The sequence below is a fragment of the Ostrinia nubilalis genome, chromosome 5 (genome assembly GCF_963855985.1).
Source record: "Ostrinia nubilalis chromosome 5, ilOstNubi1.1, whole genome shotgun sequence".
NCBI lineage: Eukaryota > Metazoa > Arthropoda > Insecta > Lepidoptera > Crambidae > Ostrinia > Ostrinia nubilalis.
In genome coordinates, this window is record NC_087092.1 from 7,904,017 (window position 1) to 7,928,535 (window position 24,519).

The window sequence follows — 24,519 nt, forward strand, 5'->3', positions numbered from 1 at the left end:
TAGGTAGATAGCTGCGCTAGATACGTAAGTTAGTGTACTTTACAATTTAAGTATAGAACTTCAGTTGGCAAGCAGTTGAATTTTACGTTTATCTAAAATCTCACTAGCAACTGGGTCAAAATTCCTTAGTCTTATCTAAACGGCTGCTAATTTTGGTCAGAGGGTTTTACTTCGCGTGAAAATTTCCACGACTTGAAACTTTCTTTTTGACCTTTTTGATGTAAAAATATAATTTTCATTGCTCACTTGTTCGAATTTGACGCTAAAGTTATGCAATCAGTATTTCTTGTTATTGTTGTTGCCGATTACTCAGTAGTAAATAAGCACTTAATTATAACCACTTCCTATTCAACATGCGTAAAATTATGAACGCACGAGTATATTATCACAATTCTTTGTATGCATAGGTCATAAGGTCTCGGCCGCTATTGCTAAAATTTAAAAGTACGTAATTAAGTGTCTGTTATTTAATGAGTTTCATACACGTGTAGATTTATTAGTACCTACCTATTGAGTCTTTTTAGGGTAATATTACTGTGGTACACCCTGGGTGTTTTTCATTTTTGGACATCCTATAACTATCTTAAATCTTTAAAAGCGAAAGGTCACTGACTCATCACATCACGATATCTCAGAAACTACAAGTGATAGGAGTCTCAAATTTTGCATGGGGGTTCCTTTTAGAACGTAGGTGCTCAATAAGACGGGTCATTGCAAAATTCAACCCCTAAGATGGTAAAACGGGATCCACGCGTACGAAGTTGGTTGCGGCCGCTAGTTACAATAAAGAGGTGATAGAATTATTTATACACAAGTAGGTAATTTATAATCGTGGCTTATTTTATGTTAATTCATGAGATTGATCTAGACAAAATGTTATCGACAAGACAGATACGGCATAATCACAATAACAAATTGTTTTGTTTGATAACGCACTTCAGTGGCGTTTAGACTGATTGTGTTCGCGGTTGTCGTATTCGTTAATTAACATTGTTCAGTCAATTGCGATTAATTTAATTAATTAATAATGTTCTAATTGTAAATGTGTTATACCTCATAAGCTTAACGGATATAAGGTAAGCAAATTATTGTTATAAAATGTACCTACTAAGTTCGTGCAAATACACTCACGCGATAGAAGCATGAATACCACTATAAATAGTTTCTGGATTTGCATAGCCATTGGTTGAATCTAATTAAATATTTATAATCACAATAAGTGGTAGATTTTTCATGAAATTATTAGACTCCAAAATATGAGTACAAAATAAATCATTAGAGTGGACTAAGTATTGCTATCCAGCGAGGAAATGCAGCCAGCAGACTCGCCTCTTTATTTTTGAGTAAACATTAAGTTTGAGTTTGTTGTTTATTATAAATAAAGGGGTAGTATTATGTGTCATATTCAAATAAGTATACTTACCCTAATTAATTGATATCCAAAGTTCAACAGTTCTAATTCATCTGATGTAAATATGACACAAGTTTGCTTGCATTAAGACGACGGCTTGTTTTCGCATTAGATGCCCACACACTATCCTTATCACATGTAAAAGGTTAGTTGGATAGTTTACAATGTAACAGTCCAGTTGTGTATGGAGTATGGACGAAGTGTTATTGTGATTTTCTGGAATGCAGAAAGCATATTGGAATTTTAATAAAGTAAGTTTCTGGGGTTTCAATGAAGAATTATTTCGTGCAACAATAACATTTAGGGAACGTTTTATAGTCTCGGATAATCGGAGTTTGTGTTATGCTCGAGTCAAAAAGCATGCAATGAACAATACATGTACTTGATGTTACCTACACGTTTGTGTTGAAGAAAATAAAATGGTTAGTTAGAGTCTATTGTAGGCCCAATAATTAGTAACACTACATTATTTGATGTTTCTTTATTCATAAAGGCAATAGTTATAGTGCCTTATATGTAACTAATCATGTTACAGATTAAGTTTTCGTGAGTGCAATTTCATGGTTTCTAAGAATTACACAATTGAATAGAAAGAAATAATTTAGTATAATAAATTATTGTTTTAGTTTAGTTAAGTGTCTTTTAAATAAAGTCTGAAATAGCTAATAAATTTCTTACTTTTTTAAGTAATAGGTAAGTTGCATAATATCAATCAAATTTTTACCCTGCTTTCAGATAGGATAATAAACAACATGGCTGAAGATCGGGGGATTTTACGAAAGCGGAACATACAGTCTTTAGTTCAAAATGGGCACGTTAAAAATGAGGAGGAGATCAAATCCCGTACTCCAGAATTCACTCTTCGGGAGTCGAATCTCACGGTTCTGCTGGAGAACGTGTCTCACATTAGAGCCATTTACCACATCTTCGTGGTCATACTGCTGATGCTTCTGTTCGACACAGTCATATTCGATCTCATCGAGAGAGGAAAGCAAGTAAAATGTTATTAAAATTATTGTATTGTACAGACGACAGCATTTAAACAAAAGCTCTGTGGCGTATTTATGTTGTTACCTAGATCAGTGTTTTTCAACCTGTGGGTCGTAAATAAAAACTACCTTAGTAAAAAAATCAGGAAAGTTTTAAATGCATAAATGTTGTATGAATTGAAGAACAACATTTTTGTAACATTATAAAATGCATGAAAAAATATCGAACGGTCCGGTCGCAAAACATTTTTTCATACTAGGGGGGTCGTGTCATGAAAAAGGTTGAAAAACACTGCACTAGATGATACTTATTTTACAAAATATTTATGCTGTCGACTGAACTTAAGTTGAAATCACCAACTCACAACTGTATTGTTATGTTATTTGAAATATTATCTCAAACAGAATAATCATTCTCAATGAAAATATCTGGAAGAGTCCCAGCCAGATCCTCCATAACGAATTTCAAATTTATTCAGGCCATATGAAGTTGGGGAAGCCTAAATAAATGGAATAAGGGTTGATTCATCCCGAATTCCCGACTGAGCTACAAATATCCATAATATAGCGAGGCTAAGAACTCATCATACGCTCTCCACTCAAGGATGCGTGCGTTTTTCGGCTCTACCTGTCGCTATTACTCTTAAGAGTATCTCTGAGAGTGCGAGTGAGATGGAGCCAAAAATTCGTCTGACAGAGTATCCCGGTCGATTTTAAAGTATGGATATGCTGAGGTTTATTTTGTTGCAGGATAAATGTGGGCTTATCGGTTGTGGCTTACGGCTTCGGAGACGTGAGACGCGGCGCAAAACTGTGGCTCTACGAACTTTCGTGTGCCCTCGCTTTTTATCCAGCATTTCGTTTTTTTGGAGCTGGAACGCAATTTCTTAAGAAAAATACAGGTATGAATTCCTATTCATGTAGCTAGTTTCGTTAAAAATAAGTACATTTTGATAATTGCTGCGCAAACGGATCAGTTGTAATCGAAAAAGATATGGACCGAGAGTTAATGCCTAATGCTACACACTTTTTAGACTATAGGCATTTCATGTTTAATGTTATCAGTAATGACTTGGTGATAGTGATTACATATTCGTAAATGGGCATAGCAACTGATTAGGCACTTGGCAGTAAAAATGATCCATGATTGTTATAACTTAAAACAGGGACATTACTGCGATCATAATTTAGTTTGAACAGTCTTACCTCCGACCTCCGACTATGGTCCTAGGTATAATAAATAACTAATTTATGTTTCAAAAATGGTACATATTATTGTATTCTAAAAGTTTAAAGAATATCAAACTTTACATGCAATGGTCATGAATTCATGTCGTTCATTTCATTGAAATATAAATCCGGGCCTTTGGCACGAGGACGTCGAACCAAAACGACGAACTTGCATTCGGCCGCGAGCCAAAGTTTCACGAACGCACGAATGTAGAGTGAAATTATAGTAGAGGAATTGTAGATTAATATATAAGAATAAAATATAACGAAAGAACATCATTTAGGATCTTTATTTATAAGAAATAAATATGTTACAACGAAAGTTAACGAAAACTAAGGGCCACTAATTTCAAATCTCTGAAAAAGGTTGGCTTTAAGCCCTGACCTAGAGTATTGCACAAACCGCGATTTCAATGGGCCCGCGCTGAGCGGGGTCAGTGGCCGTGACTACACAATAACTTAGGGTTAAAATAGAACTTGCTTATACAATTTTCATACATTATTAAATACAAATAAAAGCGCTACTTAACTAGTCCTACTACTTAAGATATTATACTTAAAAATTTTGGGAAAACCAACCAATCTGCTATGAGCTTTAATATTGAACATGATGGAGCTTTTAATTATGACTTAGTGTATGGAAGTTTTTTTTAATTTAGCATGCCAATCGTTTCTCTACATTGAAAACATATAACGGAACTAATTTTATATTTTTTTTAAAAACACCAAAAAGTTGACAACACAACCTTATTCCAATTGTAACAAAGTCGCGTTGCGAACTTATTGGCTACTATGCTATGGGGTCACGAACTATTTGACTGTTCCATTCATTCGTCATATTGACAGTATTGTCTCACAATAAGCGGCTATTTGACGTCCGCCGAGCGAGCAAGTGGCCACTCGCCCTCTATTCCCGGAGTGCGCCTTTTGTTGCACCCGCCGTCCTCTCACCGCCCCTCCAATTAGTCACTTGGTTGGCCACATACGTATTCAGCTGCCGTGGAAGCACTAATGCCTGGAGGTTATATACCTGTGGAGGCATATTGATACATTATGTCCGTACCTTTAGCGCAATCAACGTGATAAGAGTGAAAGAGCTTTAATTTAAAAAATTCAATATTTTTGTGTTCTGATTACTTTAACTTTGGCACAGCAAAAGGAGCAGAGAATTAAAGAATCTCAAATACGTTCGTTAAATCTTACTGTAAATTACGACAAAAGTCATTACATAAACAACCAATAGTCCTGAAGACTGCCCTGATACAATTTTATATTTTGAATTAAAATTTTGAAGATCCATTGAGATTCCATTAAAATACCAAAAACTAATTCCAATACTAGTATTAGAAAGGAATTATGAATATGAGAAATATTGTCCATAATACTATTGTTTGTCTCATGAATGTGTGCGAGGATCAGACAATGAAGTACGAGTAAATTAGTTATAGGGTTGGGGCAAAAGTAGGTCAATCCCCTAAGTCCATATATCACACGCCCTGCAAGTAACACCGCCACGCTGTCAGTTCGGACACAGAAGGCCTACGACCGCGGTAGTTAAGCGCTCACGTATGTAATTGACAAGGAATGTGCACACATGGTTTGGAGCCCCCACGTAACTCGGCGAGCCTCCCAAACTCCCAATTTATCGCATCGCTCGGTTTGTTGTACCCCCATCTCTACAGATTATGTATTGAGTACCTACTAGAATATGGATCAACTTTTTATCGCGATTTTGATCAAGGCTTGAGCGGATTTCTATTTTTGAAATACCATTCATACTCAGCTTTTTCATAATGATTGTAGTTAGTAAACTTGGAGGACTTTTCAAGTACCTATGACCTATGCCCTGCCTCAGACAAGCAAAGTTTTCTTTAACATTATGTTCTATTTCGGTGATTTTCATTTACAGCTCTACAGCGAATATGGACGATAATGGGTATAATTGGGCTAGCGGCTCTTCAAGTGGCTCTAGTTGCAGTCCCTGTATGGGATTTGGGCAGAAAGCACCTGGCTCTCGCGTCGTCTGTGACTGTCACGTGTGAGATGGTAAGTTTACACGTCATTATTCTTTATTGTCAAAATATTTTATGACAGGTAGAAGCACTTATCAACCTCAAAATGAACCTGTACCTATTCTCAGTAGATTTTTTTAAATTTTTGTAATACTGTGCTTAGAGTAGGTAACATGATGAAACAAATGATTTTGACAAATACCTAATTTTATTATATTTTTATCTTTTGCTAATAATACAAAAACCTTACCTATCTCCTGGTAACCTACTAAAACATTCCGAATACTTTAAAATGAGAACGTTAACCACGGCCGAGGTATTACGAAGTCAGCGAAATTAATTAAAATTTTTGTTCAAAGTCTTTGTTATTTGCGAAAAACCAATTTACCTTACCCCGGGAAATAAAGAGCGGTGTGACATTAATCAATAGCCCAATTTCCTTAATTGCTTTATGAACATCGATATGAAGGTACGTTTTGATGCCATTTCAATAAGATTGTACCATAGAGATATAGAGAGATGCTAATGCGCTGAGTTCGAAACTCAGTGTCGCATTAGAAATTCACACACACAAAGTAGGTAATCAAAATAATTATGTGCTCATTATCCACTGCGGTATCAGTACTCAATGTTCGAATAATCTTTAGTACTACGCAAGCAATGTAATGTCGTCGGTCCACCTTGTAGGTGGACGTCCCACGCTGCGTTTTCCGGTACGCGGCCTCCATTCCAGAACCTTTCTGCCCCATCGGCCGTCAGTTCTGCGTACTATGTGCCCTGCCCATTGCCACTTCAGTTTGCTAATCCGTCGGGCTATGTCAGCGACTTTGGTTCGTTTACGGATCTCCTCATTTCTGATTCGATCTCGCAAAGAAACACCAAGCAGAGAAGCGCTGGACGCAGGCCGCTACCAATCGATCAACATGGAAAGCATTGGGGGAGGCCTATGTTCAGCAGTGGACGTCCTATGGCTGAAATGATGATGATGATGATGAAGCAATGTAAACTATTTACATTATGACGTCGCTGCTGTCATCATTGCTGTGCAAATGTTCTGTTTTTGGGCATATTGCTGCGAACCTGGCAACGCCCCCTCGTCACATCTCCCTTTAGTTTCTGTGATCTGTGGTTTGTACATGTATAAATCAAAAAGTTTTCCGTTCCGGCTTTTAGTTGCTTCCTAGTTCTCTAATGATTAATGAGTCATGGTACAAGCAGCGGTATTGTGATACAAACTAATTACAAAGGCGAAGTTCGACCTGCGCGTTAAACAAAGTCAAACTAATGGGGAGGAAAGAGTAGATAACTTCCTTTAACGCGTACTAGTTATACGAAAGTACCTCCACATCAGAACTAATTTGCAACAACAATAGAGCAAACTTTTGCCGCCAGTCACAATAAAACTACCTGAAACATTTTGCGTGGAACACGTACCAGTAAATTAATATACGCCAACCGGGGGCTTTGATTCGGAATCCAATAATACTCGAACGTGAATTTGTTTGTATCAATATTTGACCGGAAATGCTCGTTTTATAAAATCTCGTCCAATATTTTGAATTCAGAATTTCCGGTGAAATATGCCTCGATGCTGTTATAAAATGCTCGACACCTTTTTAGAGCGATTCCTGATTGAGGCAATTTACAAACGCTGAGCACGTTTTGAAAAGGAAGTTTGCTAAATAAGCAGCGCTGGTTTCTTCTCCGACTGCGAACAACGACTTACTTAATTGACTGCTTAATGAATAATATTACTAAGCACTATCTGTTCATAATTTCAATTTGATTTTGTAACATTGTCTATTTTGTGGTTTATTCATTTTCAGGCTTATCGTTAGTAATTTATCACAGTATTTTAAAAGTTCGTTTTCCAGACAAATATTTATTATATCGCATTCAAGTGTAGAATAGTTTACCTACTTACAAACCTCTCAAAAAGTTCTGTCTGTGTTTTTATATCTCGTAAAGAGCAAACCTTAGCAAACAATGGTGTTTGTTAATGAGTAAACACCATTTGTATAGGTATATTTGTATACAGAAATTTTGGGTCCATATTCATAAAAACAACTCGCATTAATAAAGCCTCGAGCCATTACATAATTTAATACAAATGAGCGTACTCCTTTGTGCTGTGGGTTAATTTGTGTGTATTTTCATGAACTTCGGGTAGCAAAGTTCCGTCAGATTGCGAAGTTTATGTGTGGGTAGGTGGTTTCAAATTAAGAAAAATTCAGATGTAAAGGGGCAAAACATGGTTGGTTCATAAATCAGGCGGGACCCTCGTTGAAGCGGCGGCCAGTAAATAACTCGCCGCGTGCGGCTGACGAAGCCATTACCATTACCCACCTCAGCTGGCTGCAAGCTACCCGCGCCAGCCCTACCTACGGCGCAGCGGCGCGCGGTGCGGTGCTTGCCGCCTACCCGCGTACCCAATTGCCCGCGTGACCGGCACCTGCTGACCGTCTCAACACGATTATTAATTGCCAAGAACCCACCCGTGACTTCGAGGGTTAGGTTTTCTGAAACAATATTCAGTAATCGATTAAATCTATGAGCGTCGTTTTTACTAATAAAAACATTTAAGTTTTCAAGCTAGGGCGATGTATTGACAACTCTGAAAACAAAAAAAAGAACAAATTGCACATTATGTGCACTCAGGAAATATGTATTGAATGTAGAGCTCTCCGCCAAGTTTTAAATAAAAACCAAAGTTAAATGTTCTTCCTAAATAATTATCCAAATTATTTTAGTTATGCCAAAACCTTGACGTTTATCATAGGTATTTCAAGTAAATTTACGTGTAACCCGGTTAATCCCATTGAGTTTCACCTCGGGAATGCTAAAAGCATTCGTACAGCGTTTGCGCGACCTTCCAGTCGCACAGCACTCCTTTCATATATAATTCTGCTGCACACCACTGTTACTACATGCTGTGACCCGTTTGCATAAGTACATACATACTTACCCTAAACGACTAGCTCTCGAAACTAACGTCGAATTCCTTTACATTAATATACATTTATTCTCATACGTTAAAAACAAACACAACGCAATCATTACATAAACTGCATACTCGTATACATTCCTTATTTGAAGACTTAAAATATTTATCACCAACTAAGTAATTAAAACAAATTAGTAGGATTTAAGGTTAAACTTAGTAACTGAAAATTAAAATAATAAAAGAAATAAAATGAAGTCGAATCCAAATGAGCACCATTTTTACAACAGAGTCAACAGAAGAGTCATTCAAATGGGTCAAACCGGTATGTTTTTAATAAATAAAAAAATTCGTTTATATACAGATATGTACAAAGTTCCCCCACAAAAACACACATATTTTCACTGAATTCATTCGGCTAGAAAATATTAACTAAATCAATTTATTTCGTATAAAATATGGACTATGAAGCTCTATAAAGCTTTTGTTAGTTTAATACTAGAGACACCTCAACGAAGGGACGGACTTCAGGGTGTTAGAGGGCTTACAAGGGACAGGCCCGGCAGGCTGGCCTATAAATAAAATGAATTCAATATAGACTAATCCACTACGTGAGAGATAGAGAAACGTCTGGTATCACTATTGTCAATATTGAATATTATAAAAGAGTTAGGTGCACGAACTTTGACTCTACATTAATTGGAATTGTGAATGTTTTTACAATATTTGCCCTTAAAGGCCTGTTATTATTAATTTTTCCTGTAAAGACACCTGTAAATTAATGATTAAACAATATTAAGGAACAGTGTACCAACTACAAATTAATTAGAAAGCAAAATTCCTTTGTGAAATTATAATTCACGCGCAATTAATATCCGTAGAGCCAAAGACAAAGTTTAACAGAAAGTAAAATGATGACACTATAAACCACTTTCGTCCGCTAATTCTCACCAAATAGACTTTGAGAATAAACTGTTCGCAGTCTGGCTCGGGGCGAAAGTATTTAATTATAAGTTTCAGGATAGATTCCACGGATAATTATTTTTCTTTAGCAACACGGGAAAATACTAAATAAGATAAGTTTTCAGAATAATTAATGTCCTTTCAATCAATTGATTGAACTTTTTGAAGAGTTTTCTAACCTCTTAATTAAAACGTCTTTGTGTTAAGAAAATTAGTTTTTTTACTAATTGTTTACTAGGGACCAAAGGACGGCGCCGTTAGGTGCTCTTTTTTCGAGAACTTTATAAAAGGCCCGTCACTGAAGTTGCACTTGCCCCAAGAGGCTGTCGTTCGACGTTAAGTTGAGTGCAAGGTAGAGAGTTTTAAAATAAAACCTGTGGTTTTTTATTTGCAGCACTATTAGTATTATTGTCTACACTAATATTTTATAGAGGAAAGATTTGATTGCTTTTTGTTGTAATCCTACTATAATATTATAAATGCGAAAGTTTGGATGTCTGGATGTCTGGATGTTTGTTACTCTTTCACGCAAAAACTACAGAACGAATTTTGATGAAACTTTACAGTATTATTGTTTATAACCCGGAATAACATATAGGCTATAATGTATGACGATCTGTGACAAACGAAATTTCACACGGGTGAAGACGCGGGCAAAAGCTAGTGTGATATAATGGATAGGTTCCAAAACTTCTGATCCGATTTGAAAAAAATCTTTCACCATTTAGAATCCTACATTATTTTTGATGAACATAGGCGGTACGAAGTTCGCTGGGTCAACTATTGTGAAGAATAATAATATGTAAATAACGTTTTGTCATCTAGCAACGTTTAAAAAGTGGTGAATAACTAATTTAAGTTAACTTGTCTTGCAGTTCAGATTTGCAATGAAGATCCACGCCGTGGCTGCCTCTTGCGGCCAGCGCTGCTACACTGGACAGGCGCTACCTACCTTCAAGCAATACCTCTACTTCCTCTTTGCACCTACACTCGTCTATAGAGATCAATATCCGAGGTAATCAAATAGTTATTTTAAATAATTTATACACTTAGATAATACAGTTAATATTATTTTCCATCCAGTTGCGTTTCATGTTACCTAGTTAGACTATCCAAAAGCCTTCGTCATATTATGCCTAACGGCCTGCAAGCGTAATATTTTTAGACAAAACACTAATTAACATTTGTATGTTTTATGGTCTAAGAATTTATTCCTCAAAAGAAATTGAACTTTAATAGGTTATTAATTATTCAAAGGAACCTACCGTGAAGATTGTTTTTTGTTGTTATAAACAAGAAATTAATATTGCCGCTTAATTCTAAATTGCCTTATAATTCTCAACGGCCCTTGACGCAGTCTCAAAGAAAATTAAATATTCCTGCGACTGACATACCCTTAATCTCGAAGTAAATGTTACCTGAAATCTTTGATCTTTAAAGAGTTAATTGTTCAATCAAAGAAAAGGGAAAATGAAGCACCTTTTACTAAGTGAATGACTGGTTCCAAGTAAACTTTTAATCAGATACACTTTGTTTTCCTCTTCCTACATACCTATTATTATACTTATACTATTATACCGATACATTATTTTCAATCTGAGCTTAATCTTTAGAAATGTAATATTAAAGTTCTAGTCGTGATCGAGATCGTCCAATAGAAATTGTGTTTTTTTTAATGTGGAAAATCCAGTCACAGTTTGAGCATAATATCATGTAAACTATTTGCAGCAAAACTTTAAAAAAAAGTAATTACTTACTTACAAATCTACCCAAACAAAAACGTCTGACTTAATGGACTACTTACGCAAATTGTTACGGCAGTCCAAACGACAAAAAATTACATGAAACAAAAAGGTACTTAGTAGGTACCTATTAGCTTACATAAAATTACTTTTCATTACACAGCCTAAAACCCAAAGTTATAGCTGAAGTAAACTGCCCATCGGCTTAAATTATATCGTTACGTAACACTTAAATTCTTACCTACCAGACTACAACGCCAGTTGCAATTTTATGAAATTCAAATTCAACAATTTTTAGACTACAGTTGGTCCATGGGTTAGTAGGTATGTACCTATGAAATACTTATAAATTATGACTAGTGTCTAGTATTTTACTTAGGTATTCAATATTAGATAGTCTATTGTTGCCCGTTTTCACCATAAGTAGCCCCTATGGTAACACTTAACAGGATTTTTGTTTTCATATGGGTTACTTAAAAATTAGGGATTGATGGTGAAAACGGACATGAGTCATGTACTAAGTGGCACCTTAATATGCTGACTCGACCCGGAGGAGATGCTGACCGCAATTTCGGTCACCGTTCCGATTTAAATCTCGTTGGTGTCAAATGACAAACATTTTTTCCAAAGTCCTAACTTTTAAACCCGGAAGTATGTTCATTTTGCATGCAACAGTGTCATCTCTGAACGTTGCTGAAATAAATATACGCGTGAATTACAGCACTGTGCTAAATACTTATTTGCTTATAACTATTCGATCTTTCCACCCTAAATAAATCTAATTTAGAATAAGTGTAAGTATATTATAGATAAACCTAATTGCGTACAATAGGTACTAGAAGAAGTTAATGAGAAAAGTTTACTCAAGGATTTGTAGGTTGTTTGCTCTCATTCATACCTTAAGCATTAAATGTGCCTATTTTTCAACTTACACGTGTTTTGTCTCTTTGAAAAGGTACAAAAGGCACCCAACTCAAATGTTATTGTGCCTCATAACATAACACTTGCACATTTCTTATTCAGGACGAAGAAAATCCGATGGGGCACAGTGGTGTTCCACTTCTTGGAAGTGGCGGCCATTATCTTTTACAACAGCTTTTTATGGGAGCGCTTCATTTTGCCTTACTGGTCCGATTATGGCAAACAGCCCAAAGTGAGTACCTATACATTGAGTTTTCAAATTTTAGTTAAATTAAAATCGCACCTCGGAACTTTTATTATCATGGACATTTTTATTTTCTGAAAAAAGCACAGTTTGAAAACTGGATCATTGCATGCATCCTGACTACGATAATTTTTATTTTATAATACGAGTACAATGATAAAATAAGACAAACGACCTTTAAATGCCATTCTAATTAAGAACACAGCTATTAAGCATTCTACTTTTATGCTAAAAAGTTTATAAAAGTAACAAAAAATTAAGCTATAAATATCAATTTTCTCGTAATTACAGTTGGATATTGTTTTTCTTACAAATGAGCACACGCAATATTTCGCAAAATTATAATAATAGATGATGTTGGGTCACGTTACACGAATCACCGTAACTAAGTAAATGCCTGTTGGAATGAGTTTTTCTAAAGGCAATTAGTATAATGTTCTTTGGGACGGATAGCGCGATTTTATGAAAGCTGTCCCCGCAGAGTACTCGGAGCTATCCCTGTAATTATGTGACTTATCAATCAAATTAATGAGGGCGTCTAACGAATACGAGTGGAAAAGCCAACCCCAACTGTGTAAATTAATGAAATCATACATACCCAAATGTTTGAATGAATAGAGCAACCTATTCATTTTACGAATGCCAAGTATAATTCTATGAAAACTTTTATTAGCAACGAGTAGTTATTATACAATACCTAGTACTTATATACTTATAATCTACTAGAAATTCTATTAGAGCAGATCAAGAAAAAAAGAAACCCTTTAAATATTAGTGGGCTGGCCAGTAGTTTTTTTTCTTTATGGCTCTGGCCAGTACCTACTAACTACTTAGTTAAAAAAAACAAAACACTTTCTCATTCGCACCTGGACAGAGCCTGTCATTTTGTAATACTTTTGGCGGGAAAGTGACGCGTCTTTTTTGACACTTTGTTTTTTTATTTAAGCCTTAATTGAAAAAAAAAACTCATTTTAAACCTCTTTTCATTTGAAATTGGAATGTTTCTGTACAGGTGGAAGCGGGCACGGTCGTCCGCGGCATGTTCGCGTGCGTTCTCCCGGGCGTGATCTCGTTCCTCTGTGGATTCTACTGCCTGCTGCACGCCTGGCTGAACGCGTTCGCGGAAATGCTCAAGTTCGGGGACCGATTGTTCTATGAGGTGAAACTTGCACGTAAATGTTGTCTTAATGATGAAATGCTTGCTTGGAAACTGTAGTTGAACGAAGTTCGAAATGAAGAGGAGACATTAACAAACATTACTATTTATTTTCAAGAAACAGTGTTTTTTACATCTCATGTCTCATGTAACATAGTTAGGTAGCCGTACCGTAGTCACATTACATTTTGTCGCATAGGTAGTACGACTTCAGCAAATCCATTCAAAAACGGCTTTAGTGACTACTTAGGTAATTACATAAAACCGAAACCAATATTCCGGGCCAGACTCTGTCACTGGTATTACCAATTATGCAATTATTTGTTGTAAAAAGAGATAATAAGTTCAGAAATTAACTAAAGTTATACCAATAACGATAATAGTAAGGAAAATGTTTACTTGTTGCAAATAGGTATTCCTTGAAATACAAACCAAAAAAATATCCGATCGACAATCGACATTAAATTAATGTTCATTTCTCAGAGGCCCCATAGTGAATATTACTTACCTATCATAAAATTCAATACAAGTGAAAATAAAGACTCATTTGCTACATTGTAACAGTTTCCTGCTTCCTCTGCACGTGGCCGACGATTTGACGATATCACATCCAGTTATCAGTCAACTGTCTCGAAATATTCATTAGTTTTTTATCATACAAAATGATAATGACTCAATGAATAATGATAAAAGCGTCCACTGTTAGTACTAGGTACGAGTACATTACCAATGAGTAGTTACTTATCTAAGTGTCGGATTGATTCTTACAAGCAATATCCAAACTTAAGACATTTGCTGCTCTTGTGAAAAGAAAATCTCAAAAGCTTTCGTTATTTCACATAATGACAATAAAGTCTAAGCTACCTACATAGGTAGGTACTCTTAGGTATTCAAAACAACACAAAGCCAATCTTATTGAAACACATGAAACGCCAACCCACTGGCATGAGTCGTCGACTTCTAACATGTTGTCAAAAGGCTGTCGGCGGGCTTGATTGATGTGCAGAGTCGTACATTCATTGGCTGTGATTTGCTTTTAACGTGCTATTTTTTTCAGGATTGGTGGACAATGTCTCAGTTCTCGAAGTACTTCCGCGCGTGGAACCGCGTGGTGCACTTCTGGCTGCGGGACTACCTCTACATGCCCCTCGCACCGCGGGCCGGACGAGCCGTGTCTAGCAGCTGTGTCTTTATTGTTGGTACAACTTGTACAACTTTCAGTTTTAAACTTATAGGGGCTTATTACAAAAACTTAAACACCCGTTGAACACTTTTTAAATTGTCATTTAGTATAATATGAAAATTTAATTTTAAACACGTGTTTAACGTCTGTTGTAGTTTATTGTAATAACACCAACCAACCAAATTGTCGGTAAAACATGCATTAACACACATGAAGTCGGTTAAAAATACTGATTACTACTGCCTCTTCGCCAGGATTATTCCTGAAATACATTTCCACTGAAACGAAATAGGATCCTAAATCGAAATAACAAACAAAAATACCTCTACTCACTATCGGATAATAAAATTAGAAGAGAATAGCCTCACTTTCTATAAATAAACCGACTTTAACAATAATAACATTTGTTCCAAACGTGCAGACAAAGGACTCTATTAGAATAAACACTTTAAATGTTAGTGTTATATTCTCGTTTCCAGGCTTGCAGGCAACCATTTGAAACATAACATGAAACGAAGCGAACTTGCGAATTGCATTTCCAAATTGGAGAAAAGTTTTCAACTACCACCACTGCCACGTGTTATTCTTTGTAGAGAGAACTGTCCTATGCATAAAATCTAGAACTGTGCCAAAATATTTAAAACACCATGAATCGTCTCGCTTTTGGAGGGTTTATTAAAGTAGATACAAACAAAGTAGTTACTCGTAAATATCTATATATATGTATAAAAGAAAGTCGTGTTAGTTACTCCACTTATAACTCAAGAACGGCTGAACCGATTTAGCTGAAAATTGTCAGGGAGGTAGTTTAGAGCCAGGAGAAGGACATAGGATACTTTTTATCCAGTTCGAAAAAAAAAGTCTGCTTATTTATTGCCATTAAGGCGGAACAAAGTTCGCCGGGTCAGCTAGTCTTAAATAGAAACTACACGTACCTATAACGAGCCTTCGTTAAACCATTGAAATAAAAGGATGGATAAAATTAACAGTAGATACTTACTATTAATGTACCCTACACGTATTCAGGTTAAATTAAAACTAGTAAAATTAGCACCAATTCTGAAACGCTTAGCTAAAAATTTTTGCTTTACCATAGTACTTACATAGGTATAGTTAGCGAAAGTTTGTCGCCACGCATGTATTTCATGTGTTTTACATAAGTAGGTATACCGCCATACTTATTTCCACTATGGCCACAGGTTCAAGGCCAGCCGTTATTAGTTTATCATCATCAAATAACCCATTGACAACCTAAAGACACCTGCCAAGCTAACAGCCCGCACATCGTTATCTTCACATAAAAGACACCTGCATTCGTTATTTAATAACACCACACCATACTGAGAAAAAAACCATTTAGAAAATAGAATTAACTCTCCCCATTATAGACGATGACGGTGCACCATGGCGGGTAGTGATGACGTAAGCGTATTCCCTTTATGCTACAGAATACACGAATAAAGAGAAACAAGCTGAACGTTTTTCTAAGAGCCTTTTCTAAAGGTCAATGTGAAATGTCGAATTCAACATTCACAAAATGCGAAATTGAATTTACCGACGTAAAAGGAACATGTAAATAGAGTTTTATTGGAGTTACCAAATACGATTGACGTGTTAGTGGTTGTACCTATTCTACTTATTTATTCTTCTAGTAATTGATGCAGTTAAAAGGTGAGACTACTAAAAAAGAGCCGATTCAATAACAGTTTGAAGAGGTAGAAATAAAGATTTTTATAACCTAGGTACATACATTGTTACCAAACTTGATACAAATATTAGCAAAATTGAATTTGTTCAATCCCAAAAAATGTCGAGGTGTTACGTACCGTCCTATATGGTGACACACATTAGTACATAACTAATGGGTTAGTAATAATGTACATACCTACACTCTCGTATAAATTCATTAAATGTCTGCCGACGTAGGTTCTATACTGATTGTTTATTGTTAAAGGTATCATCAGTGGCACATGAGCTGATACTGGCCCTATCCTTCGGATTCTTCTACCCGGTACTCCTGGTCCAGTTCGGTGTATGTGGGCTGTTGATGTTGCCACTGACAGCCATCAGCGGGCGCCGATTCCCTAACGCCCTGAACCTAATCATGTGGCTGTCGTTCTTCTTTGGAAACGGTAAGTAGTTTCGATAAAAATACTTTATTTTAAACCAGTCGTATTATTTAGCATAAGTAGATAGAGTAGCTTTACGATTAGGTAGGCATGCAAACAATATCCTCCGATATCTTATCAATGCTTAGTCTGAAGAAAAACGTTTTTAATATTACGCTTTCTGTGAAATGACAAAAGCATAACGAATTTCCTGTGCTAATAACCTTCCTAAAAAAATAAAAATAAATAAAAGTTAATTTTACAACTTTGACATTTACATTGCGTTGTACCACAGTTGTACATACATTTCCTTACATAATTATAGACCCGTTTAATAAAATAATATAAAGGTTAAGGTTTATAATATAAGGTACAACCATGAAATAGAGCGCTACGACGACTACGAAGCTACGAACGCCAACTGTACTCGTAGTCGTAGTATACTACTACGATATACATAATTACGGTTACAGTTGTCAATAAAAACAATTATGTTAATGAGTAGATAATCCTTTTTTTTCTGTGGGCATTAAATAATTAAAGTTTATAAGGCACAATCATAATAAGCAGGTCGTTCCTGCTTCAGGACTACTTATACTCGTAAAGTAAATGTTTCACATCGACCTGTGTCGCATAATTTAATGTTTTTCAATATCCCTACTAAGTCGGTAGACCTAAAGTTAAGGACGTAAACTTTTTAAAACTTAGGTCTGGATAAAATTTCGCAGCAACAAGTCTACTTCGTAGGCATACTCGTAGCACGGTCGTTACATCGACCGGTAGACATTTTACGATTAGCAATTCTCATTGCTTTGGTGTGTCGGCCCTAAAGGTAGGGTAAAAAGATTATGAGACATGTAGAGGCTCCTTAAGAGCAAAATGACGATTTGTAAGAACTATTTATTAGTCTAAACAAATAAAGAAATTTTGACTTTGACTTTAAAAGCTACATAAATCTCTAATCCGTGCGCATTAACTGATTGATTGATCGTCGTTTTGTACCTTCTGCGTAAACCCGGAAGGGCGAGTTTTTGACAGCTTTTTAAAGACTAATATTTATTAAAGGTCCTGGCAGCAACGACTTTAATCACATAACTCAATTTAACGTTTTCCGCATTATGAAATCTTAAATTTTCAATTTCATTTATTCCCAGAAACGTATTTTTTAGTCTTTTTCTGATTCGCATCCTACGCTGTCTAGTCACGACCATGCGTAGGTGCTTGTAACTTTTCGTAGTCAACTTTTACAAAACTAGCCAATTCGGTTTAAAAGTTAAGACCATTTTCTGATGTCAGACGTATTCAAAAACTTGAACGCGCACTTAAATGTCCGTTTATTGCTCTAAATATTACTGCACTACATAAAATAACATGATAATACATTTCTAGGTATCCTTTGGAGTTTATACCCCATGGAGTACTTCGCACGGAAGAACTGCCCACCAAGCGAAGCCGACAGCTTCTTCATCCCCAAGTCTTGGTCGTGCCCAGAGATCGTGCTAAAACCCAACTGGACGTTCCACAACCCCATATTGTTATAACCCTTCTATTAGCCTCGACATAAAAATGGCTACTATTTTTCAATTTCCACAGTCTTACAAATTAGATAGACTTTATTTTGATAAACTCTATTTGTAATTGACATCAAATTTAAAATCCAAACTGGTACGAATGTTAACATTCTTTATGTAGTTTTTTATATGGCTTGTTTATGTAATTAAACAAAAAATGTTGAGAATGAAACAAGAAATGTTTTATGGAAGTTTTATTGTGAATTTAAACATAGGTACGTAGGTACATAATAAACAATAAAGTTTTTACGTCTAAATAAGCGAGTGTGGTTGTAAAATATATCCTTGATTTCTGAAGTCTGGCTTATATTCTGAAACGATATTTATATGCCTATACAAAATAGCACAGATTTGAGCTTGCGTTTGCTTGATTTAGTCTAAATAGGTATTAAAATTTGACCCAAATTAGTGCATATTCATTAATACCAGGCGGGCTAGGATGCGCGCCGTGATAAAATCTTATCGATCATTTTAGACAACAAATGTATGAGCTTATCCCGTAAAATCGATAAAATGGCGTGATAAACGCTTATCGTGCCACGCATCCTAGGCCTACAGAGCGTGGTTTCAAAATATAAACCGTTAACAGCTCTTTCTTCAGCAAACCAATAAGTCATCCAATCGCAACGTCATGTACTGAGGCACACATAACGGCCTAATGTAGAATACCTAAATAGGACATAATATCCATAACATAACATGGATACAAAAAAATACACATAAAATTGTTAGATCTCATGCTATAAGTATTTATCTATTATTTTACGCTAGATAAAAAACGGTACCTAAATATTGCAGCACTTTATAATAATATACCTTGTGAATTTAAAAACATTCTCAGTCATGTTTTCGTTGGCACTATTTTTGTAAACAATCAATATGGTAACATAACTACCTTTAAAAATGTTTACATAAGCATGCAAGAAGACAAAATGGTAAGTATACAAATTAAAAATCTTAATAGAAGTAATAAACGACCAGACTGATTGAACTTGCGTAGAAAAGGTTGGGACCATCTCTTTCCTCGATTCTTCTTTTTATTCATAAATTTCCCGAGACCACATTATTATTATTGGTCTAACAAAGATTTATTAAGATTCGAATACAAATTCAACTTTGGGGTTGAAATCTTCCATACTTTCTAACTGCTAAGTAAAATGTTTACAAATGCACACACCTTTTTAGACTTTTCTTTTTATTATGTCATAAAATGCAACAACAACCTTTCAACAATTACAATTAAACGATTATTACATGGCGTATTGTTGCATTTAACAGAATAATATTTTTCGGGGTTTTACCTAAACTAAAATTGACTTACGTACATTTAATACTTTTGACTTCCAACTTCACTAATTTACAATTCAAACCAAACGATTAGTAATCAATCCAAACATAAACATTATACAAATCGATTAGTCTGGTTTCATTTCAAATTCAATTTTCCAAGGTCATGATATCGCCACAAGAATATTAACATTTACCCGACTGCAAAAGGTAGGTATATTAAAATCTGACGTCAAGTTATAAAACATTATTTAAAAGTATCATCATAACTCTATTTAAAACTGAAATAGGAATGTTGATAGTGAATATTGAAAAATAATAAGTTTACATTTAAAAAATAATAATTTGCAAATTTACTAGACAGGTTAAGGCATAATAAAAACAAATAGAAACTTAAATTATATATTTTGTTTAAATATAGGTAATAATAATAAATTCCAAATAACCATCAACATTTATCTACTTATCATATTAAAAGGCTTTTTGTTGTAACTTGAGTTAATGAAAGGCAAAATCTTCAGTTTTATAGGTACTATAAATGCTTTATGAAACATATAAAATTGTAAATAAAGTGCACAACATACTACTACTAAACCTTACATAAAAATATCTATCCTTAAATGGGAAGTAAGTTATATTCTAATTTTTTACCATACATAGGCACTCCCCTATTCATAAAAAAAGTAATTGCCTTATGAAGCAAAATTCTAGTTAATGGCTTTCATCACATTGAAATGAAAATATGAATAGTTGATATGAATTAATATTTTTTATATGAATAAGGGAGATACATTTAGACATGCACCATTCCATCAAGTAGAATGCTTTGTCCCAAAAAATGTAGAACGAGTGATTAAAAAATCGACCTTTCTTTCCATCTGACCTGCTGGGCTAGGATGCGCGCCGTGATATACTCATATCGACGTCAAAATGTATGGACAAAATTGATAAAATGGCGTGATAACCGTTTATCGCGGCGCGCATTCTAGGCCTACTGGTCAAGTATAATTAAGTCTTTGCATCTGAAAAATTTCAAATAAAATATGGCAACAAAATTTGGTATGATACAATAATATCCTTCATTGGCATCTCAGCAGATCCTCACAGCCGTTACTAACTAGCATGACGCAACATTATATGTACTTAAAACAATGCTAAAAAATCGTTTCCCCTGAGGCAATCAATAGGTTCAAACAAACTTGGTATTTCTGAATCAAGATAGCATGTACGTAGATAGTAGGCAACCACTCTAACCAGATTAGTCGAGCAGTCATTAATGCTATCTCCTATCTTTATAAACAACCAAAGTGTATGGTGCATTTCACCACTCATTATGATCAAATGGACATAATTATCTGCTCATCATTTATCTTATTACATGTGCTATTACTATTTTAGTTACAAAAGTGAAACAGATTACAGTATGTGCCAATAGGAATATGTAATATAAATTCGTGAAAAGGGTGGATAATTTAAAAAAATAGCATCTGTCCTTTTAAACTGCAGGTGTACGGTCCAACTCTTTGAACAATGTTGATGACATCCTGAAAAGAAATAAAAATTATCATTATTATATTATGTTCAGTACAAACAATAATCCTAATTAGGTAGGTTGCACTGCATTATATGCATAGTTTATACAAAAGTATTAATAATTATGGGTGACTAACAGGAAGTTTCCAAAACAAACCCAATAACCAAGCGGGGGAAACCCAACAACTATGTCACACAAATGCGATTTTAAAATGAATTTTAAACGATTGGATCAATTTCTCAAATGTTAGCAATAACTACATTACATCAGCTATGCAAAATAAAGGAAATATTATGAGTAGATAATAATGTACTTACTTGCTTATCATGTGCTCATAAATATAACAGGGTATTATGGTTATGTTTACGACTGATGGACTCTCATCGATAACTTTGGAAACTTCCTTATCTTTCATTCCAACAACATTAATTGTATTGATTTCTAAGAGCTGGTGGTCTGTTAACAAGCCATTGCGAGCTGCTGACGAATCTTTGACAAGTCCAACAATTTTGCCATTCTTGAAATGGAATCCAACATGACCAAGGGAGTCTTTGTGAAGGGTTATTGTCCTCTCAAACGGTCTGAAATAGAATTTGAAGGTAGTGTCAAGTACAATTTACTATTGCTTCTAATAATCTTGCTTGTGTTAGTCATAATAACATTCTTATCTGATTATCAAAGTAAACAATCTTCGTAAACATTTTATTGAATTATTGTGTATGAGTAATAACTAAAAATTTACCTGTCACGGACAGCCATATAAATGCCATTGGCTGGGGCTTTCTTTAATAATCCATGGCATTGGTCCATGCTCATTCCCGCAAGAGCCACATTATTGATCTCCAATATCTGATCCCCAAATCTCAACCCAGCAAGGGCGGCCGGACTGCCTGTTCCAACATAGCATACAAACACTCCATTGTTGACCGAGTGTAGCCTCAATCCACACTTGCCGTCTCTATCCTTGCAAAGGACAACCTGCCTAATAGCACCAGTAACAGTAGCTTTCACCAGCGATGGTGACTGGGACGATATGGGGGCAATCAAGTTGCGACCTGCACCTCCAGAAGAGACCTACAATAATGAAATGTTCCACTTAAGTAAGTTAATTAATCTAATTGGACTGATTGAGTCAGTCCTTGTCAAATTAGCCTGACCACAAGCTGTAAATGATTGTGCAACATACAAAGTAATTTAATACTCACTGTTTGAACCTGATACTCGGGCATATTACGCGCAATAACATCCGCTGATAATTCCAGCCCCATGTAGTTCCCAAGTGCGGGATAGACATGGGCAGGAGCGCTGGGCACCGGAGGCATGGGGGCAGCATGGTACGAGGGCGGCCCCTGCTGATGACTCATCTGTGCTCGCGCCATCGTATCGACTTTCATATCCTCCAAAGATGGATACAGAGACATTTTGATAGCTAAAGAGAATTTAATAAATACATTAAAACGGCACTAATTATTATTCTCAACAAAAGTAGCAAAGGAGGGCAGGGTTATGGTAGGGATGGTAGGTATCTAATTTTATTAAAACTCGTGTTTTGATAAACAAGGCAAACAACACACCCAGCAATCGAACGATTTTGCTATTTGTTTGCGACTAATTTTGAACGACCAAATTACATTTGAATTATCCTAATAAAAAGGATGTCAGAAGTACTTACAATATTTTGGACTTCCTAGGCAAAACAAGTAAATTAAATTAATTTGTAAAATCCGTCTGTGTCCTCCTGGTATACTCTCTAATCTGTGCTCCTGGTCCTCTTTCTTTTTTGACAGTTGTTCATAGAGAAAAGTAATACATAGGAAATAGAGAACCCCACAGATTTTTGAGCCTACTAATTGACAGCCTGGTGTTAAATTCCCTGTACTTAACCTACGTACGTAACGCTCACATACATACATAGTACACGCACACATACATACATAAAGTCCACGCACACATACACACAGTTCACGCACACATAGGCCCTCATAACTTTCAAAGAATTATTGTTTTTATGATGTACAATGTAGATTTTTTTCAAATCCATTATTTTGAAAATATTTATCTTTATGGTGTACGTATTGTATTATTTTCAAAACAATGGATTTGGAAAAATTCTACATTGCACATGGAAATGCAAATAAGTAAACAAAAACTTTTGAATTTAATAATTTTACTTTATTTATGAACACACATAATATTATACAACAAAAGCTTCTTTTCGCAAAGTTTTCAACAACACTAAAAAAGCATTTGCACATTGAGAAAATTCAGATCACTTGTGAACATAACAGAAAGTTTCTTCGCGATTCACGAAGGAACGAACAAAACTCCGATGAACCAGAACAGCAGCAGGTACGAAGGAATGAACTTGAATTTGACTCGACGACTCTTCAATACTTTAATAGGGCCACAGAAAACTTAAATGATGGCTAAGAAAACAAGAATGCATTTAACATAACAAAAACAACACCGGCCATTTTGGAGGAAAAACAAAGTTGCCATATGTTAAATAGTAATTTCTACTACTCTATTATGTAAATTATAACAAAAATGTCAATGTTCAGTTTTAAATTAAAACAAATTAATTTCATTTAAAAAAGTTTTCACATTGTAATTAACAATATTCTCAAATATATTTTAATTAAGAAAAAAATGAAAATATGAAGGAAACAGGAGCAGCGACATCTAGAGCGTTTTAGGGTAGTTAAAAAGTATTTGAATTTATTCACCGATGTCGCTGTTTGGAAGCAAGTTTCACTTCGATGACCGTTGTATGGAAGTTTCCACACCCTGCAGTTGTTGTTTGTTGGTTGACCGAATGACCAAAACGAATGACCGATTGGCGAATGACTGTATTGGCAGTTGGCACTGCAGTCCGAAATATGCTCGATGGTGGTGTTTTTATCTGATGAAGAATGTGATGTGAATGTCACACCTTGATGATCTATTTCACTTCATTATTAATTTCTGATGGTCAGACTCAGAATTTTGAATAAGAAATACATCTGACTATGCAAATTTTTAATGAGGCAAACGCAAAAACATTGTTTTTCTTTTTGTTGTTTTTCAACAATTTTTAACCTCACTTATGACAAGAGAGTAAATAGGTATCTGTAAAATAATTCCGTAAGCGCAAATCGTCACCATAAGCGCTTTCAACGCTTCTAGCACATTACGGACTGCAGGCGCAGCCCGAATGATTAATATTATGGTGTACCAGAATCTCATGG

The 24,519-nt window shown here is 35.3% G+C and overlaps 2 protein-coding genes across 3 annotated transcripts; one reads left to right on the forward strand and one right to left on the reverse strand.

Annotated features, from left to right (window-relative positions):
- Window positions 1-944: 944 nt before the first annotated feature.
- LOC135071756 (sterol O-acyltransferase 2) lies at window positions 945-18,655 on the forward strand. 2 transcript variants are annotated; one of them, XM_063965546.1, is made up of 10 exons: window positions 945-1,076; window positions 2,147-2,402; window positions 3,151-3,302; window positions 5,540-5,676; window positions 10,422-10,561; window positions 12,312-12,441; window positions 13,466-13,612; window positions 14,667-14,804; window positions 16,747-16,924; window positions 18,290-18,655. In XM_063965546.1, the coding sequence occupies exons 2-10, from the start codon at window positions 2,164-2,166 to the stop codon at window positions 18,439-18,441; spliced, it is 1,413 nt and encodes a 470-aa protein (XP_063821616.1). In that variant the 5' UTR covers window positions 945-1,076; window positions 2,147-2,163; the 3' UTR covers window positions 18,442-18,655. The 2 variants fall into 2 exon arrangements, with proteins under 2 accessions (XP_063821616.1, XP_063821617.1); XM_063965547.1 differs by lacking the exon at window positions 945-1,076 and adding an exon at window positions 1,566-1,662.
- Window positions 18,651-23,047, reverse strand: LOC135071757 (syntenin-1-like). The gene is made up of 5 exons (XM_063965548.1): window positions 22,965-23,047; window positions 22,498-22,721; window positions 22,035-22,366; window positions 21,610-21,873; window positions 18,651-21,302 (listed from the first exon to the last, which is right to left on the reverse strand). The coding sequence occupies exons 2-5, from the start codon at window positions 22,711-22,713 to the stop codon at window positions 21,254-21,256; spliced, it is 861 nt and encodes a 286-aa protein (XP_063821618.1). The 5' UTR covers window positions 22,714-22,721; window positions 22,965-23,047; the 3' UTR covers window positions 18,651-21,253.
- Between the last annotated feature and the right edge of the window lie 1,472 nt (window positions 23,048-24,519).

Bases quoted from the DNA above. Each gene is read 5' to 3' on its own strand.
- LOC135071756 (XM_063965546.1), top strand. From the start codon at position 2,164: ATGGCTGAAGATCGGGGGATTTTACGAAAGCGGAACATACAGTCTTTA. The intron at 2,403-3,150 runs GCAAGTAAAATG...ATTTTGTTGCAG, and splicing joins GATCTCATCGAGAGAGGAAA to GATAAATGTGGGCTTATCGG. The intron at 5,677-10,421 runs GTAAGTTTACAC...CTTGTCTTGCAG, and splicing joins TGACTGTCACGTGTGAGATG to TTCAGATTTGCAATGAAGAT.
- LOC135071757 (XM_063965548.1), bottom strand. From the start codon at position 22,713: ATGTCTCTGTATCCATCTTTGGAGGATATGAAAGTCGATACGATGGCG. The intron at 22,367-22,497 runs GTGAGTATTAAA...TCATTATTGTAG, and splicing joins CCGAGTATCAGGTTCAAACA to GTCTCTTCTGGAGGTGCAGG. The intron at 21,874-22,034 runs GTAAATTTTTAG...ATTCTATTTCAG, and splicing joins TATATGGCTGTCCGTGACAG to ACCGTTTGAGAGGACAATAA.